The sequence below is a fragment of the Colletotrichum paranaense genome (genome assembly GCF_030867605.1).
Source record: "Colletotrichum paranaense strain IMI 384185 chromosome Unknown Scaffold_7.1, whole genome shotgun sequence".
Taxonomy (NCBI): Eukaryota; Fungi; Ascomycota; class Sordariomycetes; order Glomerellales; family Glomerellaceae; genus Colletotrichum; species Colletotrichum paranaense.
In genome coordinates, this window is record NW_026848965.1 from 1,221,871 (window position 1) to 1,247,553 (window position 25,683).

At 54.6% G+C, this 25,683-nt stretch overlaps 10 protein-coding genes across 10 annotated transcripts; 6 read left to right on the forward strand and 4 right to left on the reverse strand.

Annotated features, from left to right (window-relative positions):
- Positions 1-163: 163 nt before the first annotated feature.
- CPAR01_09226 (aldo/keto reductase) lies at positions 164-1,113 on the forward strand (the record flags this gene model as incomplete). The annotated part of the gene is made up of 2 exons (XM_060493491.1): positions 164-661; positions 718-1,113. 2 exons carry the CDS (start codon positions 164-166, stop codon positions 1,111-1,113), a joined length of 894 nt encoding a protein of 297 aa, XP_060347621.1.
- A 215-nt stretch (positions 1,114-1,328) lies between these two features.
- On the reverse strand, positions 1,329-1,919 carry CPAR01_09227 (HIT domain-containing protein; the record flags this gene model as incomplete). The annotated part of the gene is made up of 1 exon (XM_060493492.1): positions 1,329-1,919. The coding sequence occupies one exon, from the start codon at positions 1,917-1,919 to the stop codon at positions 1,329-1,331; it is 591 nt and encodes a 196-aa protein (XP_060347622.1).
- A 640-nt stretch (positions 1,920-2,559) lies between these two features.
- CPAR01_09228 (DNA directed RNA polymerase) lies at positions 2,560-2,861 on the forward strand (the record flags this gene model as incomplete). The annotated part of the gene is made up of 2 exons (XM_060493493.1): positions 2,560-2,762; positions 2,837-2,861. 2 exons carry the CDS (start codon positions 2,560-2,562, stop codon positions 2,859-2,861), a joined length of 228 nt encoding a protein of 75 aa, XP_060347623.1.
- A 468-nt stretch (positions 2,862-3,329) lies between these two features.
- CPAR01_09229 (uncharacterized protein) lies at positions 3,330-4,631 on the reverse strand (the record flags this gene model as incomplete). The annotated part of the gene is made up of 3 exons (XM_060493494.1): positions 3,330-4,129; positions 4,182-4,493; positions 4,550-4,631. 3 exons carry the CDS (start codon positions 4,629-4,631, stop codon positions 3,330-3,332), a joined length of 1,194 nt encoding a protein of 397 aa, XP_060347624.1.
- A 329-nt stretch (positions 4,632-4,960) lies between these two features.
- Positions 4,961-7,105, forward strand: CPAR01_09230 (uncharacterized protein; the record flags this gene model as incomplete). Its single annotated transcript, XM_060493495.1, has 1 exon — positions 4,961-7,105. One exon carries the CDS (start codon positions 4,961-4,963, stop codon positions 7,103-7,105), a length of 2,145 nt encoding a protein of 714 aa, XP_060347625.1.
- A 744-nt stretch (positions 7,106-7,849) lies between these two features.
- On the forward strand, positions 7,850-9,173 carry CPAR01_09231 (glycosyl hydrolase family 53; the record flags this gene model as incomplete). The annotated part of the gene is made up of 3 exons (XM_060493496.1): positions 7,850-7,917; positions 8,019-8,986; positions 9,046-9,173. The coding sequence occupies 3 exons, from the start codon at positions 7,850-7,852 to the stop codon at positions 9,171-9,173; spliced, it is 1,164 nt and encodes a 387-aa protein (XP_060347626.1).
- A 2,626-nt stretch (positions 9,174-11,799) lies between these two features.
- CPAR01_09232 (Mpv17/PMP22 family protein) lies at positions 11,800-13,004 on the forward strand (the record flags this gene model as incomplete). The annotated part of the gene is made up of 4 exons (XM_060493497.1): positions 11,800-11,868; positions 12,117-12,207; positions 12,288-12,832; positions 12,888-13,004. The coding sequence occupies 4 exons, from the start codon at positions 11,800-11,802 to the stop codon at positions 13,002-13,004; spliced, it is 822 nt and encodes a 273-aa protein (XP_060347627.1).
- Positions 13,005-14,393: 1,389 nt separating this feature from the next.
- On the forward strand, positions 14,394-16,064 carry CPAR01_09233 (phosphoglycerate kinase; the record flags this gene model as incomplete). The annotated part of the gene is made up of 3 exons (XM_060493498.1): positions 14,394-14,459; positions 14,809-15,229; positions 15,298-16,064. The coding sequence occupies 3 exons, from the start codon at positions 14,394-14,396 to the stop codon at positions 16,062-16,064; spliced, it is 1,254 nt and encodes a 417-aa protein (XP_060347628.1).
- Positions 16,065-16,522: 458 nt separating this feature from the next.
- CPAR01_09234 (DSS1/SEM1 family protein) lies at positions 16,523-17,126 on the reverse strand (the record flags this gene model as incomplete). The annotated part of the gene is made up of 3 exons (XM_060493499.1): positions 16,523-16,562; positions 16,625-16,739; positions 16,985-17,126. The coding sequence occupies 3 exons, from the start codon at positions 17,124-17,126 to the stop codon at positions 16,523-16,525; spliced, it is 297 nt and encodes a 98-aa protein (XP_060347629.1).
- A 1,465-nt stretch (positions 17,127-18,591) lies between these two features.
- On the reverse strand, positions 18,592-24,892 carry CPAR01_09235 (uncharacterized protein; the record flags this gene model as incomplete). Its single annotated transcript, XM_060493500.1, has 4 exons — positions 18,592-20,689; positions 20,738-24,699; positions 24,753-24,827; positions 24,890-24,892. The coding sequence occupies 4 exons, from the start codon at positions 24,890-24,892 to the stop codon at positions 18,592-18,594; spliced, it is 6,138 nt and encodes a 2,045-aa protein (XP_060347630.1).
- Between the last annotated feature and the right edge of the window lie 791 nt (positions 24,893-25,683).

The following is a 25,683-nucleotide window of genomic DNA, read 5'->3' on the forward strand; positions in this document are numbered from 1 at the left end:
TTTCCCGCCGTCTTGATCACATACAAAAGAGCTCTCCCCCATCCCTTCCCGAAGAATTTCTTGCTATTCCACGATAACTCCTCTCTCTTCTCATATTGAGTCTTTTACTTTCTATTCCAAGATACCCCCGACTCTATAGTCTACACCTCAAACACTGCCCAAAATGTCTCAGACCTCCCGCACCTTCACCCTCAACACGGGTGCCAAGATCCCCGCCATTGGCCTGGGAACCTGGCAGTCCGCCCCCAACCAGGTCAAGCTCGCCGTCGAGGCTGCCCTGAAGAACGGCTACCGCCACATTGATACCGCTTTCGCCTACCAGAACGAGAAGGAGGTCGGCGACGGCATCATTGCCTCGGGCGTCCCCCGCGAGGAGATTTGGCTCACCACCAAGCTCGATAACCCCTGGCACAAGCGCGTCCCCGAGGCCATTACAAAGTCCCTCGAGAACCTTCAGACCGACTACGTCGACCTCTACCTCATGCACTGGCCCTCCAGCACCGACCCCGACGACCTCAAGAAGCACTACCCCGACTGGGACTACGTCGACACTTGGCGCGAGCTGCAGAAGCTCGTCGACACCGGCAAGGTCAAGAACATTGGTGTCTCCAACTTTGGCCTCACCCACCTCGAGCGCCTCCTCAACGATCCCTCCACCAAGGTATTTCCCTTTCTCTTTGACTTCTCCAGAACTGTCCGGACTAACAATAGACCCAGATCGTCCCCGCCGTCAACCAGATCGAGCTTCACCCCTGCAACCCCTCCCCCAAGCTCCTCGACTACTGCAAGTCAAAGGGCATCCACGCCACCGCCTACTCGTGCCTGGGCAGCACCGACTCCCCTCTTTACACCAATCAGACTCTCCTCGACATTGCAAAGTCCAAGGACCGCACTCCCCAGCAAGTCCTCCTCCAGTGGGGCTTGGCCAGAGACGTCAGCGTCATCCCCAAGTCCGTCTCTGAGGGCCGCATCAAGGCCAACTACGACCTCGACGGTTGGTCCCTCACCGATGACGAGTTCAAGAAGATCTCCGCCATCCGCGACCGCTTCAAGGTCTGCGATGGCACCTTCCTTCCCGACGGTGTCAAGGTCTTCTTCGGCGATGATGAGTAAATGTTCAGTCCGGGTAGCAGTGTAATGAGTGAGAAAAAAGTGGTGGACTCACATAATGAGTTTAAAAAGAAACGAAACAACGCTACGGCGTGATAAGACATGCTGCTACGCATAGGCAGCTAGGACATGATAGTCCTTGATATACATGAAATGAATAAACGAATCTTAAAAAAAAAAGCAAAAAACCCTTCGTCGCACTCATCAAAACCCGCCCATCAAAGTTTCGGCTTGTGCTTCTCTTCCCTCAAGATATCAGCCACGTTCTCCCGCAACTCCTTTGCAAAATGCTCCGCGTCCTCATCGTCCAGCTCCTCCCTCCGGCCCCGCCCAAACATGGTGAAGCTCTCGCTATACCGCCCGCTCGCGCGGATCTCGGGTCGCGGAATGAGGTGGAAGTGCATGTGCATCACGACCTGCGCCGCCGCGGCTCCGTTGTTCTGCACTACGTTCCAGTCCTCCACGCCCGTCGTGCGCGCCAGGGCGTTGGACAGCACGCGCAGGTACCGGCCCATCTCGGCCGACTCGTCGGGTGAGGCGTCGGTGAGTTTCGGGCGGTGGGCGCGCGGGCAGAGGAGAAGGTGGCCGCGGGATAGCGGGAGGATGTCGAGAAAGGCGATGAGGAGAGGCGTGGAGAGGACGACGAAGGCGGGCGTGGGGATGCGGTTTGGGTCGAGGGTCGAATTGTCGCCTTCGTCTTGTGGGGGTTTGGAGGGGTCGTAGGGAGGGTATTCTGTTGCGATTACGCAGAACGGGCATTGGCCTTCTGGGTGGGATACGCCCGCGTCGAATTGGGAGTTTGGTGTCATGATGGGGTGGTCGGGGGCGGTATCGTGTTGTTTGTGGTTGTGTGGAAAGCCGGGGAGAGCTTTGGCATTATCGGGGGTGTAGATGTGTTGGGGGAGTCTAGAAACGCCCGCTGCGTTGTCTGGTGTCGTCGCTTTGAAAGTATTACAGAGTTCGAAGGAATTCTATCAGACTAGTGAGGAAAGAACCGAAATCTAGAGGGCGATGCGGAAGACGCGAGGTTTGTTGGACAAGCTACGGCGTCCAAGAGATGTTTCTTCCAAACCACTGGGAAGCTCTCTCTCTCCCCCAGGAAATCAGGGCAGCGAGGTAGGTAACTTACGGGGAAAGGTACGGATAGCAAGCGATAACCTCGGGAAGTGGGCCAGCTTACCTTAGACGCCCCACCTGATTCACCAGAGCTCCACCACAGGCTGCACACCGCCCAACATTCTTCCTTTTTCTGCCGTTTCTATGCGCCTTCACCGCCTGACAAATTGTCATCCCAGCCCCACCACGCCTTCTGCCTGCATTTCCAATCCCGCCGCCTCTTTGAAGAAAAATCCCCAAAACCTCAATATCCGACGCGCCATACCCACCCGAACGCAATTAATCTCTCCGCCGCCGCACTCTACCCCTTCGAAGGATACAAACCGCCACAACATGTCCCGCGAAGCCTACCAAGTCCCCACCGCCGGCGCCGCCTCCGCGCCCAGCGCCGCCGCCTATCAGTCTTACGGCTCCGAGGGCCCCCAGATGCAATATCTCTGCGGCGATTGCGGTCTCAAGTTCCAGCTGCGTCGCGCCGATCCCATCAGATGCAAGGAGTGCGGTTGTCGTATTCTTTACAAGGAACGGACCAAGAGGTGAGTTCTTACATGCCATGGAGACGGGCAGTGAATGTGGTGTTAGGAGAGCGTAGACTGACTGTGTGGGATAGAATGGTTCAGTTCGAGGCGAGATGATTGGAGAAAAGATGTAGAGAGAGGATTTGATATTCGCGCGACGTGTGTACGCTGGAGGAGCGGGACAGCAGTAGCGAAGTGGTGCTGCGCATTCGAGAGTTGGAAGTGGATGACACACGAGGTGGTAGACTCGAGACTGCATGGGAAGAGAGTCTTGGCTGCCTGCAAAAGAGCCGCATATTCTTCAGCAGGGAAAGAGTCTCATACGAGGGACATGTATGACAAACAGCCAACTATCAAAGCAAAGCCACAACGTATGTGATGCGCAAGGGCTGGGGAGTTCAAGGTTGGGGGACCAAAATCAATTCATAGAGCAAGGCATTCTTCTGCACCTGTTCCTTCTCCTTTTTTTCCTTTTCGAGGTATCTCATGATAATGCAGCAACCATCTAAAACGCCATCCCCTTGCCCAATTGTTCGTTCATTCTATATCAAATAAATGTGACCCGCGCGTGTGTGCTGTGACGTCTCATGTCGGTCGCGTGTGCAGGTACTTTGCAAAACTGCCATCAGCCATGATGGAGTCGCCCTCGGCCTCCATAGCCGCCTCATACCGAGCCTGAAGGCCCTCGCGGTCATCCTCGTCATCCGGCATGTCGTCGTCGTCCACATCGCTGGCGACATCAACGCCATCATCATCGTCGTCGACGGGCTTGACAACCATTGGCTTCTTGCCTGCGCCCACCGACATACCCTTCATCATCTTCTCCACCTCGTGATCGCGGGCCAGACGCTTCTTTTCTTCACGCTCCTCGCGCCTGCGCTTCAGCTCGGGGAGGTAGTCCTGCTTGAATTCCTCGGCCTTCTCCTCCACCGCAGCGAAGAACTCGTCCATGCCCGTTCCGAGGCGGGAGCTGACGGGGACAAAGCTGAGGTGGGAGTAGAACTCCTCGAGCATGAGACTCATGGAGTTGAGGAGACTGCCCATGTAGCCGGAGCCGCCGCTGCCACCCTCAGACGTTTCGTAGCCGCCAATGACGTCGCTCATCTCGTCTTGCTGGAGAGCTTGCTGGAACGCCTCGAAATCCGTCATCCACTCCTTGGCAAACGTTGCGTCTTGCACGTCGGTCTTGTTAAAGACCAAGATCATGGGGAGCTTAGTCTTGTAGAGAATACTGCAAGCGTACAGCATGTTGGACATGAACGTGCTCGTGGAGGTGGTTCGAGGGGTATCGATAACGTAGGCGATGACGGTCGGGAAGGAGGACGCGAGAGACTCGAGAAGAATGGTTCCACTGGCGGACCAAACGAAAACCTCAATTTGTCCGGCTGCAGCAGTGTTAGCAAAGAGAGAGTCTGCCTAGGTATGTAGTAGACGTACGAGTATCGACAAGGATGTTCTTGATGGGCTTCTTGTCGGGGTTTGCAGGGTCTGGCGCAGCACGCTTGTCGAGCAGGTTGACGATTTGATCGACCTTTGTCGCGAAGAGGTTTAGGGATGTTAGGATACCACCGTTCGGTCCCAGGTTGTACTGCTTCATGACCTCCTCATAGTTCACCGAGTCGCGGATGTCAATGTTGCTTTCGAAAGGGACGTTGAGCACCGCGGGATCCAGGTTGATAACGTAGGGAGGATCTTGCTTGCCGTGCAGGTATGAGTTGATGCGTCGCATAAAGGTCGTCTTGCCTGAGCCTGGTAGTATTGGTCAGCGACACAATGAGCGCAAGACGAGGTTGTGTATTCCTTACCGGCCATGCCGACGACGACGATGGCAGTCGGGGTCTGGGTGGCCGCATTCTCGGCGGGGGTTTCTGCGGATGTTGAAGCCATTCTGATGTGGTGATGGAAATTCGCGTGCGGCTCTTCCACGGAGTGTTTGGTTCTCTTACGGGCGGTCGCTAAGAAAAAAGTTCTGGAAGAGTTGCAAGAGCTGAGTGCCCCGCGCGGGGCGTCGGAATGAACGAACCCCCCCTGTAAGTTGTACATAACGACTACCTAATCAGACACCCCCTGTCATTGCCAGAATCTTGATGGCCCGTGCTGGGAAAGTGACGTTCCTCCCGCGTCGCCAATTCGTTTAGGGAACCTGCAGAAAAACAGGCCATTGCAGCTGGTAGCTCCATCGTCAACTAGCAAGCTTCCCACCTCTAGGCACAGCAATGATGGACGGCCTCGACGAATTTGAAAAGGCCCTGGCAGCAGAGAAGGGCGAGAAGGAGCGCATCGAGCGCGAGAAAGAAGAGCGTCGACAGAGGAAGAAGCAGCGCAGTCACCATCACCATCACCGCGATCGGTCTTCTGACAGACATCGGGAACGCGATCGCGATACACACCGGAGTCGAGATGGCGACCGCGACCGAGACCACGACAGGCATCGACAGCACAGATCCCGTCGGCATGAAGAAGATGGGGATGATGGTCACAGACACAAGCGCTCTCGTCATGAAAAGGACGACGAGGAGCGGCGATCGAGGCATAGGCACAGAGAAAGAGACGACGAGCGGCGGACGGACACACACGAAAAGACATCAGATCCGAAAGAGGACTTGCCTATTCCGGACGAAGAAACACCGCAAAACTCCAAGAATGCAGAGGCACCGCTCATGCGCGATTCTTGGATGACTGCGCCGTCGGCCCTTGACATCGACTACGTCCAGCGGAAACAGAAGGAGGTTAAGCCACCACCAAAGGAAGAGGCTCCGAGAGTCATTCACGACAGAGAAATCAACAGAAACTTCGCTGAAGTGGAGAATATCCCGACATCGGATGAGAAGGCCGCGGCAAAAGAGCGGACGGTCGATTACAAATTCGGAGACAATGGCTCTCAGTGGCGCTTGACGAAGCTTAAGGGTGTCTACTCCATGGCTGAGGAGTCTGGCCGGTCGGTTGAAGATGTTGCTCTGGAGAGATTTGGTAATTTGCAAGAATTCGACGACGCGAGAGAGGAAAAGATCGAGATGGACAGGCGCAAGGTGTATGGAAGTGGTTACGTGGGTAAGGAGAAGCCTACGGGAGACCTTTATCGCGAGCGCATAGAGAAACACCGACAAGACGAGACACCCGTCGCACGAGACGATACCCACGATGTGGAACAGGGCGTCATCATACCCGACGAAGCCATGCAGCATACGCCCATGGACCAGACCGCCTTGAACAGATTGCGAGCTCAGATGATGAAGGCGAAGCTTCGCAGATCACCGGATGCTGCCAAATTGGAAGCCGAGTACAATCAAGCCGCAGCAGATTTTGCCACGAACGGGCCGCAGTCTGTTGTTCTTGGTGTCATGGATAACCGAATGCTGGCAGGGACTCGTGGTGAGGTCAAGGCCATCGAAAACAAGCGTGGGCGAGAGCGCGGGAACGTTGAAGCCAACGAGGACATGTCAATCGAAGACATGGTTCGCGAGGAGCGCAGGACCCGCGGTCAAGCAGGCGGCGAAGGTATGCGGCTCGCTGAGCGCATTGCCAAGGACGGCAAGTTTGACGACGACCTCGATTACATGGACGAGAATGCGGACAAGCTTGCCAAGCGAGTTCACAAGTCCGAGGTCAACCTCAAGAATGTGGCCGTCAACGAATATCAAAAAGTGTCACGGATTCTGGATAATTGTCCGTTGTGCCATCACGAAGACAAGGGACAGCCTCCTCTGGCACCGGTCGTCTCTCTTGCTACGCGCGTATTCCTGACGCTGCCTACGGAACCTGAGGTCAGCGAAGGCGGCGCTGTGATTACACCCATGGCGCACCGCAAGAACCTGCTGGAGTGTGACGACGACGAATGGGAAGAAATTCGAAACTTTATGAAGTCTCTGACGAGAATGTACCACGAAAAGGGCCAAGAAGTCATTTTCTACGAGAATGCGGCCACGCCGCAGAGGCATCTCCACGCGGCCATGATGGCTGTGCCGATCCCGTACGAAGAGGGCGCGACGGCTCCGGCCTACTTTAAAGAGGCCTTCCTCACCACGGAAGATGAGTGGTCGCAGCACCGGAAGATCATTGACACGGCCGCCAAGGCAAGAGATGGCATGGGCAGGATGGCGTTCCGGAGGAGCATCGCAAAAGAAATGCCCTACTTTCACGCGTGGTTCACGCTCGACGGCGGCCTCGGGCACATTGTCGAGAACTCTGACCGCTGGCCGAGAGGAGACCTTTTTGCAAGGGAGATAATCGGGGGCATCCTAGACGTCGGCCCGGACGTGATCAAGAAACAAGGACGGTGGAACAAGGGTGACCGGAGAGTCGAGGGTTTCAAGAAGAATTGGAGGAAGTTCGACTGGACCCGCGTCTTAGCCGATGGTTAAGCTTAACCACAAATGGAACGTAATTATCAAGGCTATATCAATATCCGGAGCTTCGACGTGATAAACCTCGGTTGAGAGTTCCGAGAGGGCCGTGAAAGGATTGGTTCAAGGTCTGGGAGAGGCTGGCACGTTGGCTGGGCCCCCCAATTCCAATATGTTTTGCTCGAAGCTTCATCCCCGCCCCCGTCACCTGATGATGCCAACGGCCACCCACGTCGAGGCCCAGACTGCTGGAACTTGGCACCCCCAGCCAGACCAACGAAGCTATTGTTGCTACTGTAACTCGTTGGAGGCACAATATCCGAAAATTGCGGGCGAGCAGGGGCCCACCACCTCCAGCTCGCGCAGGCGCACCAATCGTCAGCGTGCCGAGTCTGGGGTCTCCCCCGGTAACCCCGCGATGAGTCCCCGCAGTTCGGGCCGTCTCCATTCTCTCAGCTGCTGCTTTGCCTGCCGTCTTGAGTGCCTCTGCCCGTTGGAAATCTTCCGTCGAATGGTCACATTGGCCCGAGAAGTGAAAGGACAAAAAACAGAGATTGCCGAGACCCGTGACGACTGACAGCTCGCTTGCGTTTATTTTGAACCCTTGCCAGAGTGGTGAAATCATGGTTCGACCTGATGCCTAGCCTGGTGGGCGGTGAGGGGGTTGTTGCGATTGATATATAACACGGCTGTTGCGTCGTCGAGGGGCGGGCTGGAGGATTGGCTCTTTGTGTGTCTCAACCGCTGTGATATCATCTCATCATGAAGTTGCTCTCTCTCCTCAGCCTCACGGCTCTGGCCACGGCTGTTCCGGCCCCGGAGCCCGTCAAGTACGTTCTCACCACTTAATTTCATCACTTACACCGAAAACACACACCTTGAGGCACTGGAACAATGATAACAAGAGGCTAACATGAAGAAACGCAAACAGCCCCAGCCCCGGTCACGGCAAGCCCTTTTTCTACAAAGGCCACGACCTGAGCTCTCTCAAGATGCTCGAGGAGAACCAAAACATCTACATTGACACGGCACGCGGCAACGCGACTCGCCCGGCCGACGACATCCTCGCCGACGGCGGTATGAACGCCGTCCGCCTCCGCCTGTGGGTGAACCCGCCCGACGGCACCTACGGCCTCAACTACACCATCAACCTGGCCAAGCGCTTCCAGGCCAAGGGCCAGCGCATCTTCTTGGACTTCCACTTCGCCGACAGCTGGGCCGACCCGCAGAAGCAGCCGCTGCCCGCGGCGTGGCCGACGCAGCTGGAGCCCCTGGCCGGCACGCTGCGCAACTACGTCCGCGAGACGCTCGTCGCCTTCAAGGATGCCGGCGTGACGCTGGATATCGTGTCATTGGGCAACGAGCTCCGCCACGGCACGCTGTGGCCTCTGGGTCAGGTGAACGTCGACGTGCAGCCGTGGTCGGCGCTGGTCAAGAACTTTACCAACTTTGCGACGCTCTACAAGGCCGCGCGGGCGGGCGTGAAAGACGCGACGTGCGCGGGCGTGCCCAAGCCCGAGGTCATGATCCACCTCGACAACGGCTGGAACCTGACGCTGCAGGAGCGGTGGTACGGCGCGCTCGTCGACAACGGGGTGCCGCTGTCGGCGTGGGACAGCTTCGGGTTTAGCTTTTACCCGTTCTACGGCACGTCGGCGACGTTTGCGAACCTCAAGAACACGCTCAAGGTGCTCGGAGAGAAGTACGGCAAGCCGATGCAGGTTGTCGAGACGGATTACCCTGCCATCTGCAACGGGCAGTGGAACCCGATCCCCGAGTCGTCGGAGCCAAGTATCCCGTATAATGTTGATGGTCAGGTGCAGTGGATGAAGAAGCTGCTCAAGACTGTGAGGGAGACGCCCAAGGGTCTTGGACAGGGTGTTTGGTACTGGGAGCCTGGTGAGCACTACTCTTTTCTGTTTACTGGTTGTGAACTGAGATGCTGACTCTTTTGATAGCGTGGTTGAACAACACGAGCTTGGGAAGTGACTGCAACGACGCCGTCTTGTTTGAGCCGGATTACAGCCAGTGGCCCAAGACGTTTGGATACTCGCGCTCGTCTGTCAATGTCTACTTGGAAAAGTAGGCCGGTGCGTCGCACTGAGAACAGGGAGGTCTAGGTTGAAGTCTGAAAAGCTGCGGTCCGGCCTTCGGATAGCTGCCGTTGAGCATGGGCACAAGAGCAGTAGTCGCAAGTGGCAGGGGGATATGAACAGCTGCTTGAAACAGAATAGTTTCGATACTAATGATAATTCAAAAATACCCGAAGGTTACGGAATTCAACTTGAGTTGGCTCTTGGGGTGGCCTCAAGTCTCACTTGACTCGTCAGTGGTAACTGCTGTGAGTGGACAAGGCTGCGAAGGTATTCTCTTCCGTATGCTTTTGCTCCTGTTCTCAGCTTACTGGCCAGTCTGCTGTTACTGGTAATGCTTGACTTGATGTGACTTTTGACTGTGATAGCTACAGCAAAAGACTGAAGTGGGCTCCATGGAAAGTGCCCCTCAAACACTTAGCACATCCACCAGTTGCGAGCCCCTTTTTTCTACTGTTCAACTTCACAGCAATTACCCGGCTCCCGAGAAGCGAGCTGCATCAGGTTGCGGAAAAGGAAGGTATCTGTCCGGGAAGTATGTTGCGATGGTGTTGACGTTGCCGGCGGCCGGCAGCTTGTAGATGGTAGCATTGACACGGTGAATGCCCCGACTCAGTCGAAGGGTGTCTTCATCTCTTCATACTTTTCAACCATTATTCTCGAGAGATTAAGCAGGAGGGAGGCGTTGGGAAACAAAATGTGACAGATTAAACAAAGTGGTATGCCGCGATCAGGTAAGATGGTCAGGGTTCATCCTGCTAGGCAGGACCCCTATGTTTAACAAGCTCATGCTTTCACTGCAGCGCCGTTCCGTAACTCTGTTTCGATTGGGCGCGAGGCGGGAGGGCGTCATAGTCATAGCCTTTGGACACATGAGATTGTTGAGAAGGCAAGTGACTTGTTCACACGCCGGTCCGTTCTACAGGAGGTCTTGAAGGAAAAAGCTTGACAAGCACACAAACACGACAAGCTGGTACTAAGTTGTAAAGTAAGTGGTGAATAAAGAAGCTTCACCCTGGTACGTCACTAGCCATGCGATGGGAGTGGAAAACAGCGGTTACCCCACGATTGTACGCGTGTATGAAACGGGAGCATTGATCGGGAGAGCAAAAGTCGTGTTTGGGGTTTCTGTGCAGGGTGTCAGTCGGTTTGAAGAAACAGATGAAGTTTGTGGATGGGAGTGTGTGCTGTTCCATCTGACTAAGGTGCCACACACATGAGGTTGTTGTTTGGATGAATACATAACACTGTTGGTATGAGGAATGAGGTTGTGAGGGTCGGTGTAAGTGAGTGAGTGAGTGAGGTGAGGTGAGGTGAGGTGGTGAGCGACCTTGAATGGGCATTGAACGGTGAGAGGACCCAGGAGGATGCGGGAAGGAGCTGGTGGGGGGGGCGTAGGCTAGTAAGTGCACTGTGCGGCATACGGAGGGGTGCGGCTTCGGTAGGGTCGGGGCCCGTCGGGGAGCTCTTGAGGCCCGCTGTCCATCCGCAGTGTCGTTGTCTGCCCCATGTTTCTGTCCAAACTTGAGCCTTGAGACTAGCTGGTCGAGACTGGTCAAGATCCATTTTTAGCCAGCCCGGGTGGTTGAGGTTCTGCCTGATGGTGATCTGTGGGGAAGGGAAGGCGCCAGCGACACAGTGTTAATCCTGAGGAAGGTGTGGCTTGGGCCGACCATCCGCCGATGATTTCGCAGACAGGAGGGAGGAAAGAGCTCTGCTGATGCCTCACCTTCCTTTCGTGGACGGACATACCTACGGCAGTAAGGTAGAGGACAGGAAGATACTTGTCGGTTGTATCTTTTAAAGTTCCATTGCTTTGAAGCACGCAAAGCAGCAAACCTGCAGCACCATTCCATCGTCTTATTCCCGCCTCTTCTTTACCACTCAAGCCAGGCAAAAAACAACCAGGATCAATCTTTCTCGGTTGCAGCGCGCTTCATGACCTGCCGTGCCTGCCATTGCATTGCTCCATTTCTTTTAGATCCTGTCCCTCCCATTTCCTGCGCTGGGTCTTTCTTCTCCTAATTATAACCCCCGTCGCATCCGTCTTACATTACTCTCGCCAAGTTTGAAGATCCTTCTTCTTCATTGCTGCTGCTTCATCGGTCTCGCCTCCCCGACTCTCTCGGTCAATCGTCTTTCTGCTTTCTGTCAGACCAGCGGGAACAAAACCTCCGTCGCCTCCCCTCCAAATCACCCAAACCAGCGATACCGGCCAATCATCCGCCTCCTGTGCGCCACAACGAAGCACATCAGTACCCTTTTCTCGCTACGGTGTCGTCATTCGTCACTCGTCACTTCCCGTACCCAGCCTTTCGAAGCCTCCGCCTGTAGAAAGCACATCCAAGGGTCGTCACCCTCGACCATATTTTCCGTCCCTCCCATCGCCTGTCGATTTGCTTGCCAAATCGTTACCTCACTTCTGAGAGGCAATAAACGAATCGATAGCGGCGCACCTTATCGATCCGGCTCCCCCAACCCGAAGCCAGAAGCACAAACCAACAGAACCGAACCACCGCCCGGTCGCCGCCTCCTTCTCTCATATTATTCTTTTTTATCATTTCCTTCTTCTAGAACCTCTTTCCCACCCCGGGCGCCTCCTCTGTATAATCCGTCACCATGTCGTGGGAACTCTCTCGCCGTCGCATTGTCCGAGCTGTCAACAGCAAATACATTTATGGACGCCTCGTATGCCAACCCCTTCCATAGCACTGTCGTACCTACCTGCCCCATTCGTTGCTTTTCGTGTTGCCCCTAGAACATTCCTCACACGGTTGAATCCGAATCTTTGCTTGGCTGTCTTGCTTTCCCGTCCGCCACCTCCGTACTACCACTTGCGCTTGCGCTGTCTCCTATCGCTGCATCTCTTGCATCTACGCCTATCGCGCCGCACCTGATTAAGTCAACTTTGCGCTGACCTACGAACCTACTGTTAGCCACTGCTTCACGCAATCATCATTCTTATCGAAATGGCGCTCGTCGCCCGGTTGGTGTCCAAGTTCAACCAATACTACGATGAACGGCCACGTACGTGCCTCCAAGGCTCCCACATCCAGAGTTCGCCACACTACAATCCATCATCCATACTGACTCTATTGTCGCAACAGTGCTCACCATGATGGTGACCAACGCCATCCTCGGTGGCATCGCCGATACGACCGCACAGACAGTTACCGCCCTTCGCCTGAAGGCCGTCCGTAAGCCCGGCGGCGTCGACAAGGACGATGGCATCGCGATCGAAATCCACGACCTCGACCGCAAGAACCCCTTTTACGAGAAGGACCTCATTCCCAACATCAGCAGCCTGCCTCCCCCCTTCGACTTCGAGCGCCTGACTCGCTTCATGGCCTACGGTTTCGGCATGGCGCCCCTCCAGTTCCGCTGGTTCAAGTTCCTGTCGGCCACTTTCCCCATCACCAAGACCAGCGCCTTCGTCCCTGCCATGCAGAGAGTCGCCTTTGATCAGCTCATCTTTGCCCCCTTTGGTCTGCTCTGCTTCTTCTCTGTCATGACTGTCGCGGAGGGCGGTGGACGCCGTGCCGTTATGAGCAAGCTGCGCGACATGTACATTCCCACGTTGAAGGCAAACTTCATCGTCTGGCCTGCCGTGCAGGTTGTCAACTTCCGCCTGATGCCCATGCAGTTCCAACTGGTAAGTTTGAAAAGCTGAACGGGAAACACTTGGAACGTATGCTAACACTACGTAGCCCTTCGTCTCTACGATCGGTATTGCCTGGACCGCCTACCTCTCCCTCACCAACTCATCTACCGAGGTCGATAACCGCCCCGGCGCCCGCGAGGACGACCACATTCGTCTTAGCTAAATTCCTTACTTATACTTGATTTCCTCGTATCTTCGGTCTGCAGGTCGGTATGGGACGGGTCTGGTCGACACCATGGCGAGCATACGAGAAGGTTATACCAATGAAGCACAGTCGTACTTAGAATTTGTTCGATCGTTATAAAGAAAACAAAGACAGCAACGGCATTAACGGCATCGGCTGCTGCGACGGTACAGGCGTCTGGTGTTTTGGGGTCCGACATTGATTTGGGAAGGCCCTCTTTTTATCGTCTCTCTTTTGTAGTCAGCAGTTGTAAAACGCAACGAAATTGAACAAAACGGTTCATTCATGATATCTGATGCTTTGGAGGAGGTGTGGTCTGAGAATGTTGTAATGGCTCCGATTTTGGACCGGCGGATCTCTCGGTGATATTTTGAAGCTTGTCACTGAGAGCAAACCCCGGTCACCTTGGCTGTTGAAAATTGTTGCTATAAAATACCACAGCAGGTTTGGTGCACAGTCCTCGGGTCAGGACTGCTATGTACCAACAATAGCGTCTGAAACGGAACCATAAGATAGCTAAGATGCTGCGGGCTCTTTCCGTGTGTTCTGCCTTGCCTTTCATGTCATGTCTCTAGTATCGGGCGATAGGTATTTTGGCTACGGTCCGTTGATCCCGGGTGGACGGCCGTGACCGGGGGATTGGTTGAGGAAAGCGCAGTTTCTGTGAGGTATCAGACTACCATCACGTCACACACCCATGGCGGGGCAGGCCGCAAGCACCAGCACCCCCGTTGTCGCAGCTGGCCGATTTAGTGGAAAAGCACTGGACAGGGCACCTAAGGTAAGGTAGGTAAGCAAAGCTCACCCCACTGATACGCCCAATCTGGGTATCTACCACCCATGGATAAGGTACAGACAGTACTTGCAGGCTTGCAGCAGCAGGGCCGAAAATCAACCCCGCCAACAGAAAAAAAAAAAGTCATGCAAAAAACCGCCGAGCAAAAATGCCCCTCCTTCCATCCTGCCTGCTCTGCCTTACTGCGTATCAGTAGCGTCCAAGTCACTGGCACTGACTGGCAGTAACAGCAGCACCCCACCATTGCAAGCTTCCCAACGTGAGGTGCCCGTGTTGAACCACTCGAATTGACTGATTACTGCATGTTTTACCCCCCTGCCCGCGCTGTTCGTAGAAGTGTCCGGCGTGGTGTCCAGTCCCTCCCTCAATCACTCCATCAGGTCCAGCCATCCCACCTTGGGCAAGGTAAGTAGCGTGTGTGCGTGGTAGCTACCTTAGCTAAATATACCTCAGACCTTTTACTACTTCCTCAACGTATTCCCTCCCCTCCTCTTCTTCTTCCTCTTTCTACTTCTTCAACCTTCAACTCTACCCTTCATCCTCACACATTTGCGCCCCTAACAACCGCAATCATGTCTCTCGCCAACAAGCTCTCCATCACCGACGTCGATCTCAAGGGCAAGCGCGTCCTCATTCGCGTAAGTCGTGCCACTCTTACCATGTTAATGTCCTGGCCTTGAGCGTTGCTGGGGACGGTTTTGGTGTTGGTGGTGCCTTTGTTGCTGCTGCGGCGCTGCGCTGCTGCTCAAATTACCCCACCATGCCACCATGCCACCATGCCACCCGCACCCGCGCCTGATCCCGGGTATCACCTCACACCCGTTCCGTGTTCTGGCGATACGGGACGAGCCGCGGGTATTCGACTCGGCCACCCTGCACATGCTTCCTCTGACGGCATTGGAATACACCGGGAACGCTGGCACGCTTTCAAAAGCCACGGTCCACTAAGCCGGAAGGTCGGACTCCCCTTGCTGACCCCTCACCCAGGTCGACTTCAACGTCCCCCTCGATGCCGACAAGAAGATCACCAACAACCAGCGTATTGCCGGTGCCGTCCCCACCATCAAGTACGCCATCGACAATGGCGCCAAGGCCGTCGTCCTGATGTCCCACTTGGGCCGTCCCAATGGACAGGAGAACCCCAAGTACAGCCTGCAGCCCGTCGTCCCCGAGCTCGAGAAGCTGCTCGGCAAGAACGTCCAGTTCGCCAACAACTGCGTCGGCAAGGACGTTGAGGATCTCGTCAACAAGGCCACCGACGGCCAGGTTGTCCTCCTCGAGAACCTGCGCTTCCACATTGAGGAGGAGGGTTCCGCCAAGGACAAGGAGGGCAACAAGACCAAGGCCGACAAGGCCAAGGTTGAGGAGTTCCGCAAGGGCCTCACTGCCCTCGGTGATGTCTTCATCAGTATGTCCATGACTCTTGATTACCATTGGGAACCCCGTCTTGTCTCAGAAGCTGACATGTCCAACCAGACGACGCCTTTGGCACTGCTCACCGCGCCCACTCCTCCATGGTCGGTGTCGACCTGCCCCAGAAGGCCTCCGGTTTCCTCATGAAGAAGGAGCTCGAGTACTTCGCCAAGGCCCTCGAGAACCCCCAGCGCCCCTTCCTCGCCATCCTCGGTGGCGCCAAGGTCTCTGACAAGATCCAGCTCATCGACAACCTGCTGGACAAGGTCAACACCCTCATCGTCTGCGGTGGCATGGCCTTCACCTTCAAGAAGACCCTCGAGAACGTCAGCATTGGTGACTCCCTCTTTGACGAGTCCGGCTCCAAGACCGTCGGCAAGCTCGTCGAGAAGGCCAAGGCCAACAACGTCAAGCTCGTCCTCCCCGTCGACTACGTCACCGCCGACAAGTTCGACAAGGACGCCAAGGTCGGCTCTGCCACTGACGAGTCCGGCATCCCCGACGGCTGGATGGGTCTCGATTGCGGCCCCAAGTCCATTGAGCTCTATAAGCAGGCCATTAACGACTCCAAGACCATCCTCTGGAACGGCCCCGCTGGTGTCTTTGAGTTTGACAACTTTGCCACCGGCACCAAGTCGACGCTCGATGCCGCCGTCGCCGCTGCCGAGGGCGGCAAGATTGTCATCATCGGCGGTGGTGACACGGCCACCGTTGCCGCCAAGTACGGTGTCGAGAGCAAGCTCAGCCACGTCTCCACCGGCGGTGGTGCCAGCTTGGAGCTTCTCGAGGGCAAGGAACTGCCCGGTGTCACTGCTCTGTCGAGTAAGTAAATCATTCCTCGTACAGTGGAGAACGAAACCTCTATGGACTTGATCGGTCTGATAGATGGGAAAAGGCCGGCCTGGTAAGGCCAGTCTTTAGGACTCGGGATGAAAGAAATGCGCGTGCGGGAATGCGCGTGCGGGAATGCAACGAACGCAGAAGCCCATGCCCTGGAAAAAGAAGGGGCGCTCATGATGAACGTAATGCCCTCGTGTCATGTCCTAGGATCATTAAACGTCACGATATCAAATAAACAGTAAAAGTAGAGACACATCTCGTTCCACGGGGAAACCCAAAGGGAAATTTGGAAAACTTCGTGTGCCCAGTTGTGATTTCATTCCTGGTATGTCGCCAGTCGTATAGAGCTCGTTACGTAGTGTAGTCTATGCCGTGATTCCCACCAAGTTCACCCATGCGTCATTCCGCCTCCTATCATCGTATCCCCCACACATACACCGCGAGTGGCTTATCGTCTCTTGGATGCCTCGACCTTCTTCAACTCCTCCCTGTGGTGTTGTCAGTACTCTCATTATGAAGGTGGCCTCGAAGGGTGGGGGATTTGCCATACTTCAACTGCGCCGAGAAGTCGTCGGTCGTGTCATCGTCGTCCCAGCTCTCCTCCCACAGGTGCTGCGTCGAGCCACTGCCGCCCGCAGCTGCCTCGGTCTCTTCCTGGGGCCAGTCTGTGGTAGATACGTTAGCATTTGTTTCTTTCTTCGCAAACAAAGCAGATAGAATAGTGTGGCGTGTCTGTCTATGTTGGCCGGGAATGATGATCCCGCTCCAACGTAGCTCGAGGTTACGATGGAACAGATGGACCAAGTGATGCCATCATCATTCCCCCATCATAGTAAAGCCGAAGCAGTAGATGCTCCTTCAAACACTATGGAAAGGAGATTATCGACAATGAAGGGTGAAAGAGACGTACCGTCGACGGGGAAATCCTCAAATTCGTCGTCCTCGCCGAGCGCGGGCTTCTTCGCCGCCGCCGCCTGCTGCTGCGTCGTCTCGTCGGCCTTGGGGTCCGCGGCGGAGGCGGTCTTGTCCTGGGGCTTTGCGTCTGAGGCCATTGTGTGGGATGTGTGTCTTTGTGGTGGTGGATTGAGGAATGCCTTGCGCTCCCTCTCGGTTGTGCGAGATTGCGATTGTCGTCGACTGAAGGGTAAGATTGACCGGATTCCTAGAGAGTTTTTTTTTTTTCCGTGGGTTTCGCAGGTTTCGCGGTCTTGCTGGTTGTGATTGTGGTGGGTTTGTGGTGTTGGAGTTGCGGATTGGTGAAGGTGATGGTGTTGGGAGGAGCTAGCTTGCTTGCAGGCGATGGAGAGGTAACAGGCAACGCGGGCGGACGGTCGGTGGTGGAAGGTTGTCGACGGGCGGAAGTTGCCGGCTGCGGCTGGCTGGCTGGCGTTGCTGCTGCTTTGCTTGCTGGGTGCGGCGGGCTGAACAGGCGGCACTGGGAAGGCGTAATGCTGGCCCTGGCGTCGGAGGTGGGGTGTGGGATTAGCTTACCGTACGTCCCATGGGCTTAGGTGGGATTGAGATGCACCCCCATAGCAACTCTGCCCACCGAGCTGAAGCCAAGCTTGGTGAGAATAATCTCTTACCTGACGGCTGTGTTTTGTCCCAAAAGTTTCTGGATTTCTCGGTTCATCGAACTGCTTCAATCTTTACGATTGAGAAGATCCAAACACAAAGCTGTAGACCTTGGGTTCGCGACAAAGACGGAGAAACTGCCGTCTGAAGCTAAGGCAAGCATCTATGCACTGTTGGGCACTCTGTCACATCGAATAGGCAAGCTTGGTCATATTTTGTCCTTGTGAAGCGGACACTTACTCAGGCGAGAATAAGAAGTAAAAAGCTGGAGGAACTCAAGAAAGAAGACGAAATCTTATGGCTTATAGGTAGCATCTTGAGAGCTGGCACCCTGCAGCTTTTTGCCAAGACCGAGTAATCCAAAACCAAAATCCGGCTTAAACGCCAGACTCCTCTAATGTTCAAGCATATCCATATTGATTCCGCCTCTCAACATCCCTCAAGCACGCATCGCAATATCCCACCTCCCAGCGCGTCTCATACCTCAATCTCGACACACACCGACCGCGAGTCCTGCCCCGCGAACATATGTCTGTTCCGCGCTCCACCGTGTGGCGGCAGTCCTCCTTCTTTACCTTCCAAATGGTGCACATGAATACGAGCTTGCTGCCTTATAGAGATGAACAGAGAAGTAGTGTAGAGACCTAAGTTCTTGATCTAAAAGTGATCTCGCAATCAACGACATGGGATTACTTCAACTGTTCGAATTCATGTTTTGAGCATCTCATATATATGGATACCCCATACGCTGATGACTGTGTGCTTCTCATGAATCGCACTTACTATAGATAACCTCAGACTGTTCAACACACTAGCCTTGACACGACCTAGCCGGCGCAGTATCCGATGTGACTAAGGAGAAAACACTGTGACAAAAAACGCCTGTACACCAAGAAATTACTTCCCGACGTCCGCCAAGGTTTCTGAAGACTGTCGAGTGTTCTACGCATCCTCGTCTTCGTCTTCCTCTCCCTCTTCTTCTTCCTCTTCCTCTTCCTCTTCCTCTTCGCCATCGCCTTCGCCCTCCTCGACTTCCTCATCTTCACCCTCTTCGGCTTCCTCATCTTCATCACCCTCCTCTCCATCTTCAGCCTCTTCTTCCTCATCACCTTCTTCGGCTTCTTCGGTCTCCTCGCCATCTTCACCCTCTTCGCCCTCTTCGCCCTCTTCGCCCTCTTCACCCTCTTCACCCTCTTCGCCTTCTTCGCCTTCTCCGCCCTCTTCACCTTCTTCGGCCTCATCGCCTTCCTCACCCTCTTCACCTTCTTCAGCTTCGTCGCCCTCCTCAACCTCCTCGCCTTCCTCACCTTCCTCAACCTCCTCGCCTTCCTCATCTTCCTCAACCTCCTCGCCGTCGCCCTCTTCTTCTTCTCCTTCCTCCTCCTCCCCCTCCTCTTCCTCTTCACCGTCTTCGCCCTCTTCGTCATCGCCATCACTAGAGTTATTCGCCTCTTCGGCGCGACCTGAATCCACGCTCTTCCTGAGATTAGGGAACATGAGTGAAGGAGGGGGCTGCTCATCCCAGTCATCCGGAACATCGCTAAGTTCACTCTCATCATCTGCGGAATCGTGAATGCTGCCCCGCGGACTGGACGCTGCCGTGGCCTGTGCAAGCGTTTCGTCCCCTTCATCAACATCCATGGCAGTGTCGTCCTTCATCTCCGTGTCCTCGATCTCTTCGACAGTGTCTCCTTCGTTGAGCTCCTCGGTATCACTGGCCTCCCCGGCGTCTCCAACGGGAGTGCGCGTTCCGTTCCTGCCACTTGAAACCGAACCCACACGAGATTTGGAAGGAGCAACTGATGGCTTTGGCGCTTCACCGTACCGGGCAAACGCCTGTTCCGCCTTGCGAATGATATCAGGCCGACGAACGCCCGCCCTCCGCCTGGGTGCTGCCTCAAGTGCCGATGCCGTCTTATCACCTTCACCATTGGCTCCCGAGTCTTGCGCCGATGATGGGTTCAGCAGGTTGCCCAAGGAAGTGGATGGCTTGAGCTCGATCCCGCCATCGGGCTCTTCTCTGGCACGAGCCCTAGCGCGTGCTTCGAGAACTTCGTGAGGCTCAGGGCCGGGCAGCGAAGGGCCAATCTCCTGGTAGATGATGGCGTAACAGTCGTTGATTAGGTCGTCAATTGCCCCAGCCTTCATGAGGCCGCCGTTGAGCTTCTTCAACTCAATCGTCTCCTTCAAGCAGTTGAAGGCGGGAATGTCCGTTGCCGGACCTCCGGCCCACTCCGTGATACGATCCGCCATGATCTCCAGCTCTTCCATCGATGTCGACTTGAAAGCGTCTTCCAACGTAGGAGAAATTTGGAAACCCTGACGTAGAAGTCTAAGGTAAGCCATGGAGCACATCTGCCACAAGTCGCCAAAGTGGTAGAAGTCGGCGCCCTTCTTCCGAAGTCGCCTGAGAACCATTTCCAAATTCACTCTGTCGTTCATAACCACCAAAATCTTGACCATGAAGCGGATATACTGGGACGTATAGACGTGGTGGCGCCCAGAACGCTCCGCGTCGCACTTCCAGACATTCATAACCATTGTCTTGGTAAACATGGATTCTCGAAGGACATTGAAGGCTGCCTTGGCTTGCACAAGCTCGGGTGATTCGCCATCCTCATCGAAAAGCAGGCGGGCATGACGCATAATGATACGGTGCTGCCAGTTGGACTTGTCCTTATCCCGTAAGTGATGCAAATTCCGGATCACATATTCCTCCCAATCTTCGTTGTCGTCAAGAGTGATATCGTCTCCGAGTTCCATACCAAATGGTTGCCTTGACAGAATGTCTGCGCCCTCTTGTGGCTTCAACTCGCCTCGAACAACCAATTTGTACACTATCGAGACGATCTTGTAGTGCGGCTCCAGGATAGGATCGCTATGCCGCGATTTGGGCACCGCCGCAACAACTTCGACAGCGTGTTCGAGGGCCGAAATTAAGTACTCAAGTGATGGGCGGGTCTCCCGGTCCTTTTTGCTAAGCTGGTCAATGGGCTTCTGGTACATTTTCCACAAACATTTGGTAAGCATGTACGGATTCCTGTTCAGAGTCAGTCAAGGTTCGGCGTAATTGTAAAGGACAACGAACCTCCAGTCCATTGGTTTACGCCTCATGGCCCGTTTGAACAAGCCAGCTGCGTATTTCCAGACTTTGTAGTCTTGCATCTGGTCGTGAAGGACCCTTTGGAAGGTTCCATTTCCCTCGCTTTCGATGAAGAATCTCTCTTGGTCCGCATGTTGGAAGGGCTCCATAGCAAGAGGCTCGCGGCTGGATGCGTACAGGCGCATAGCAAAGTTATGATAGAGCTCGTAGAGCGGATCCTCGTCCTCGTCATCGATCTCTGCCTCCCAAGAGTTAGACAACGCTAGAGTATAGCAATGAATCGAATTCCGCTGGAATTTGAGCAATTCGCCGCGTTCCTTGTTCATTTTGTCGGCCGACCACAACACAGCCTCATCGAGCTCGTAGTCGAAGCACTCGGCTAGGCGGAACCAGGCATCCCACTTATCTGGAGTGAACTGAAGTTGCAGTCGCAAGAAAGTGGCCGCGAGCCGCAAGTCGTCAGTTGCACCTGGTGTTTGCCGCTTGCTCAAATCCACTTGCTTGAACCTCGTCAGGGCAATCATGCCTAGGAGGAAGAACCAGCCGTGCCTAGCTAGGGCGCTTTCGGGAGTGTTTACAGCTACGACGTCCAACTGAACACCGCCGGTGAGGGCTTGGTAAAGCCGAAGGGGGTGGATCGGCCGCTTCAGATACTCGGTAAAGTTCCTCAGGTTGTGAATCATCTGAGGCGTCGACTTTGTCTGTCCAATGGCTCCTTGCATGTGCTCGATGGTCGTTTTGAGGTCTGACTTGAGGAGGTCCTTTCGGGGCATCCTCCTTGCCAGGACCGTAATCTTGTCCACAAGTTGCATGGCGTTGCGCTTCTCGAGTTTCTCCGGGGGGCAGCCATGGTCCTGAACCTCTCCAGCACCGACACCAAGTTTGAGACCGTGGAGGTCGTAAAGCACTTGCCCAAGATAGTCTTCCCAGTTTTCAATCTTCTTGAACTTGAGCAACTCAACCCGCATCATCTTCAAGAAAATCTTGTTTGAGGCTTTACAGCATTTCCTGAGCCCAATTACCTGATGGATTGCAGACAAAAAGTCTGCCAACTCCATCTCAGGATTCGGGAATATCTTTCCGTTTTGGTTTACACCGACCTTGACGACCGTGTACTGGAGGCACCATACACGCACTTGAATCTCACGCAGCTTGTTGAGGAAAGGCTGGAATGAGGGACTACTCGGCGGGACACGTGTCATACCGATGCGAATTTCGTCCTCATGCATTGCCGATACGTGAAGCATGCAGCTCAATTTGATGAGAGCAGCCGATGTCGATTTGAGATGGTCTTCATCGACAATGTCGTAAGCGGAGCTATCATTCAAAGCCAACGAAAGTGCCGTGATCAGTAGATCATCCAGCGATTTGAGCATCTTCAACACTAACGGCGGTCTAGTTTCTGGAGCGTTCTTGAGATAACTGTCGCTTTCCAAATCCGCCGTGAGCATCTCGATGGCTTTGAGCTGGCATGAGAACTGTTTCGTCGAATATTTGATGCTGGCATACGCGTCGCTAAGTCGTGTCCAGAGGAAAAGACGCAGTTCCGTGCTAGTTCCCAACAAAAACCTCCAAAGATCCTGGAGGCTTTGGCTTGCACACTCCATGATGGGCACTTTCTTCGTCTTGGAGCGGCCAGATGCCTCTTCTCCGTCTTCTGCCGAATCCTCGGATGGCAGGGTGACGTAAACAGACCCTGGATTGAGGACGGGCTCAAGGTTATCAATGACGGCAACTGGGTCGCTAACATTGTCCTGGAAGAGTCCGAGGAAGAAGTCCATAGTGGTCAGCTTAGAGATCTCTCTATCGGCCGCCGCCTCCGAAATTTCAGGTATCACCGGATTATTCGGAAGGAGTAGTTGATCAATCCCACTTTCTGCGAGGAAATCTCGTAAACTGGTCCAGCACTGCAGAATGTACTCTCTCGACGCGTTCTCCGTAAGAGTCGTGGAAAAGATGGCAGCCCAGAGGAAGCGGCCAGTCAAGTCTTCGTTGCCTTCTTCTGCGGCGTCCCTCAGCAAAGCTGAAGCCATGTCTAGCCACCGACCCAAGCGACCCCTGGCTTCAACGCGGATGCTGTAGTCAACGACACTGTTGGGGTTGGTGATTCTCTCATACACGTCAAGGTGAATCTCGAAGAGCATCTCGACAATGTGTTTAACAAACCCAAATTCCTTGTTCGCATCGTCTGATTGTCTCGCGCGGTCCAAGTCGTAGTTGATGGCTTGAAGGATATCCTGATCGAACCTACTGATGACTTGGACGACGGCCGTCTTCAAGACATCTGACCACTTCGTTTGGAGATAGCTGGGACATATCGTCTTGATCCATTCGTACGCAACATCCTGGGCAGTCATCCAGGAGGAATTTACGCGCTTTACAAAAGCAGTGATGCCCTGCGTCTCCTTGAAGGGTGGTATGATTGACATCTTCTGAGAACCCCCTTTGGCATGCTCAAGGAAAGAAGACAAGCTTAGTGATGCCTGTGCCTGTTTGTTGAGCAAGATTTTCGCATTCTCCTCGCTGAAAGAGACGATCGCCTTGCGGAGATCCAAGGTCGCTTGGTTTTTTATGGAAGCGCCGCGTTCCTCTGCAGCAAGGGAGTCTAACACTTCGCTGATGCGGTCTAGAGTGTCCTGATTCGTGACTCCGATGTTTTCCAGCATGTTCTTAGTAGCCTGGAACAAATTTTGGTCGGTGGCTTGATAAGGGGCCAGCTGGGATGCAAGCACGGCACTTGGGTCCGGAACTTCTTCTGCGGCTGCTGTCTCTCGCCTCCTAATACGCTTACTCCTTTTTTCGACGAGGCTCTCCTCCTCTTGGACGTCGGGATTGCCAGCTGCTGAATGGGATCGCTTTCGGGAGGGCTGGGAGGCGCTTCGACCCTTGCGAGTGCTCTCAGCAGGTTTGGGAGTTTCCTTCGCAGCGGGCTCCACGCTCTCTGTCTTTCCCGTAGTTTCCTGCTTGTCCTCCTGTGCCGAGTTCTCGCCCTTTTCTATGCCATCCGAGCCGTTTGCTTGTACTTCCTGCTCTGGTTGGCTTTCCATAACCACGTCATCATCGTCATCCGTTTCAGGAAGCTCAATGACAATGCCGCGGCTTGTCTGCCCCATTTCGAGTATGAACTGCACGAGTGCCATACCCAAATCGGCCCATGATGCAGTTGGGACCTCTACAGTAAGACGGGCGAGGCCTGCTTCCTCGACATTGGTGCGGGCGGACCCAGTTTCCTTTGTCGGATTCGGCAAATACGGCATGGGATCAATGTGTCGTTTGATGAAGTCGGGCATGTCTCTCTTTACCCAAGGACCCATGATGGGGTGAGACAAGGCGATCTCATCCGACAGGGCTTGCAGCTGGTCCTTGAGTTGTTGACCGGCGAATCCTTCTGCCAAAGATGGTGGCTCGACCTCGAGAACAGCGGGGTCATCGTCGAGTTCGATAGCAGCTTCGAGGCAGTATCTGTTGATTCTGGAGCTCTTCAACGATGCAGCAACACGGGCTGTACGACGCCACAACTCTGCATCGGACGGATCGCGGTCAAGAGCGGCATTGAAGTCGACCAGAGCGCTATGCATATTTTGGAGGGCATCGTCCTTCTCGAAGTAAGACGACGCATCGTCTCCGGCGGCTCGGGCGGCATGTCGGGTGCGATCAAGGAGAAATTGACCGCGGTTCTTGTATGCAAGGAAGAAGGCTTGAGGAAGACTGCTGCCGGTGGTATCAACATCGGCAGATTGAAGATCGAGAGTGCCGGCGAGAGCGGGATCGGCGAGTAATTGATCTGGCTGCCTTTCTGCCCTTTCGTACTCGGTTGAAGCCTCGGGGTATTTGAAGATTTCGGACTTGAAGAGATCGTCGTAGGCGTCGGAAGCTTCGTCGAAGAATCGAGGGCCTTGAGCATGCAGCTTCAGGGCATTCTGGAAGCGCTTGAGAGCTTCATCAACCTGAGAAGTAGTCAGTATGGGTTGGAATATCGGAGCGATACATCGGCGCGTACATGAAGCTCGCGGGTGGTGTCGACCTCATCATCCGAGTTCTCCTCGGCTTCGACGTTGATCGCTTGGAAAGCCGGCTACATATTGGGGTTAGCTTTGGTCGCAAGGGCAAATATTTGATGACATTTCATATACGAACCATATTGTCGGCAGGGTCTTGCGGCCGGATTGATTATAACGACGATCTACTATATATAATAACGTGCGATGTGAAGGAGGGGATCGGATGTTCAAAAGGATGTGGTTCTAGACGGATGCGCAGCCATAATGACTTTGGGGAAAATCGATGCGCGTGGCTTCGAGGATTGACGCGACCTGAATTCAGGAACGTTGAATTGGTTGCTTGCTGGCGGTACGTATCGCACTACACCAGCTACCTAGGTAAGGTAGGTAGTGGAAAGGAGAGCCCACAGGGCACTTGCAGCTTTCGCATCAGACTCTGGCCAGGGGTTAGCTTCTAGCTTCCAGCTCCAAACTCCCGGATAGGCTGATAAGTATACCTCAGGTAGTTTACTCTGTATCCGCACAGGACAATTAGGCCAAGGCTCAGGGGGTTGCGCTGTTCGAGTGTCCGTGCAGCGACTCAAGCGAGGTGCCTTACGTAAGCATCCAATTCGGTACCAGCTAGCATCTCAGCACCTCAGGAACATGGCAATGCGGCAAGCCGCAAACCACCTCACACCTAGAGCCTAGAGGTGCGTTGGACCCACCCGATCCAGGCCCCGGCCACGTTTGAGTCCCGCCGGCCGTCGAATGGAACTTGGGAAAGCGCCCGTGGTCTAATTAAATCGTGGCTCTCTGGCGGTTGGCCCTGTCAATCACCTCCAGCAAAGCAGCGTGGCAGCTCCATCTGCTCTCCATCACGTCTGTCCCCTGCCAATGACAGGCCTCAACTCCCTTGTCAGTTGCACAACGTCAATCATTATCGAGGTG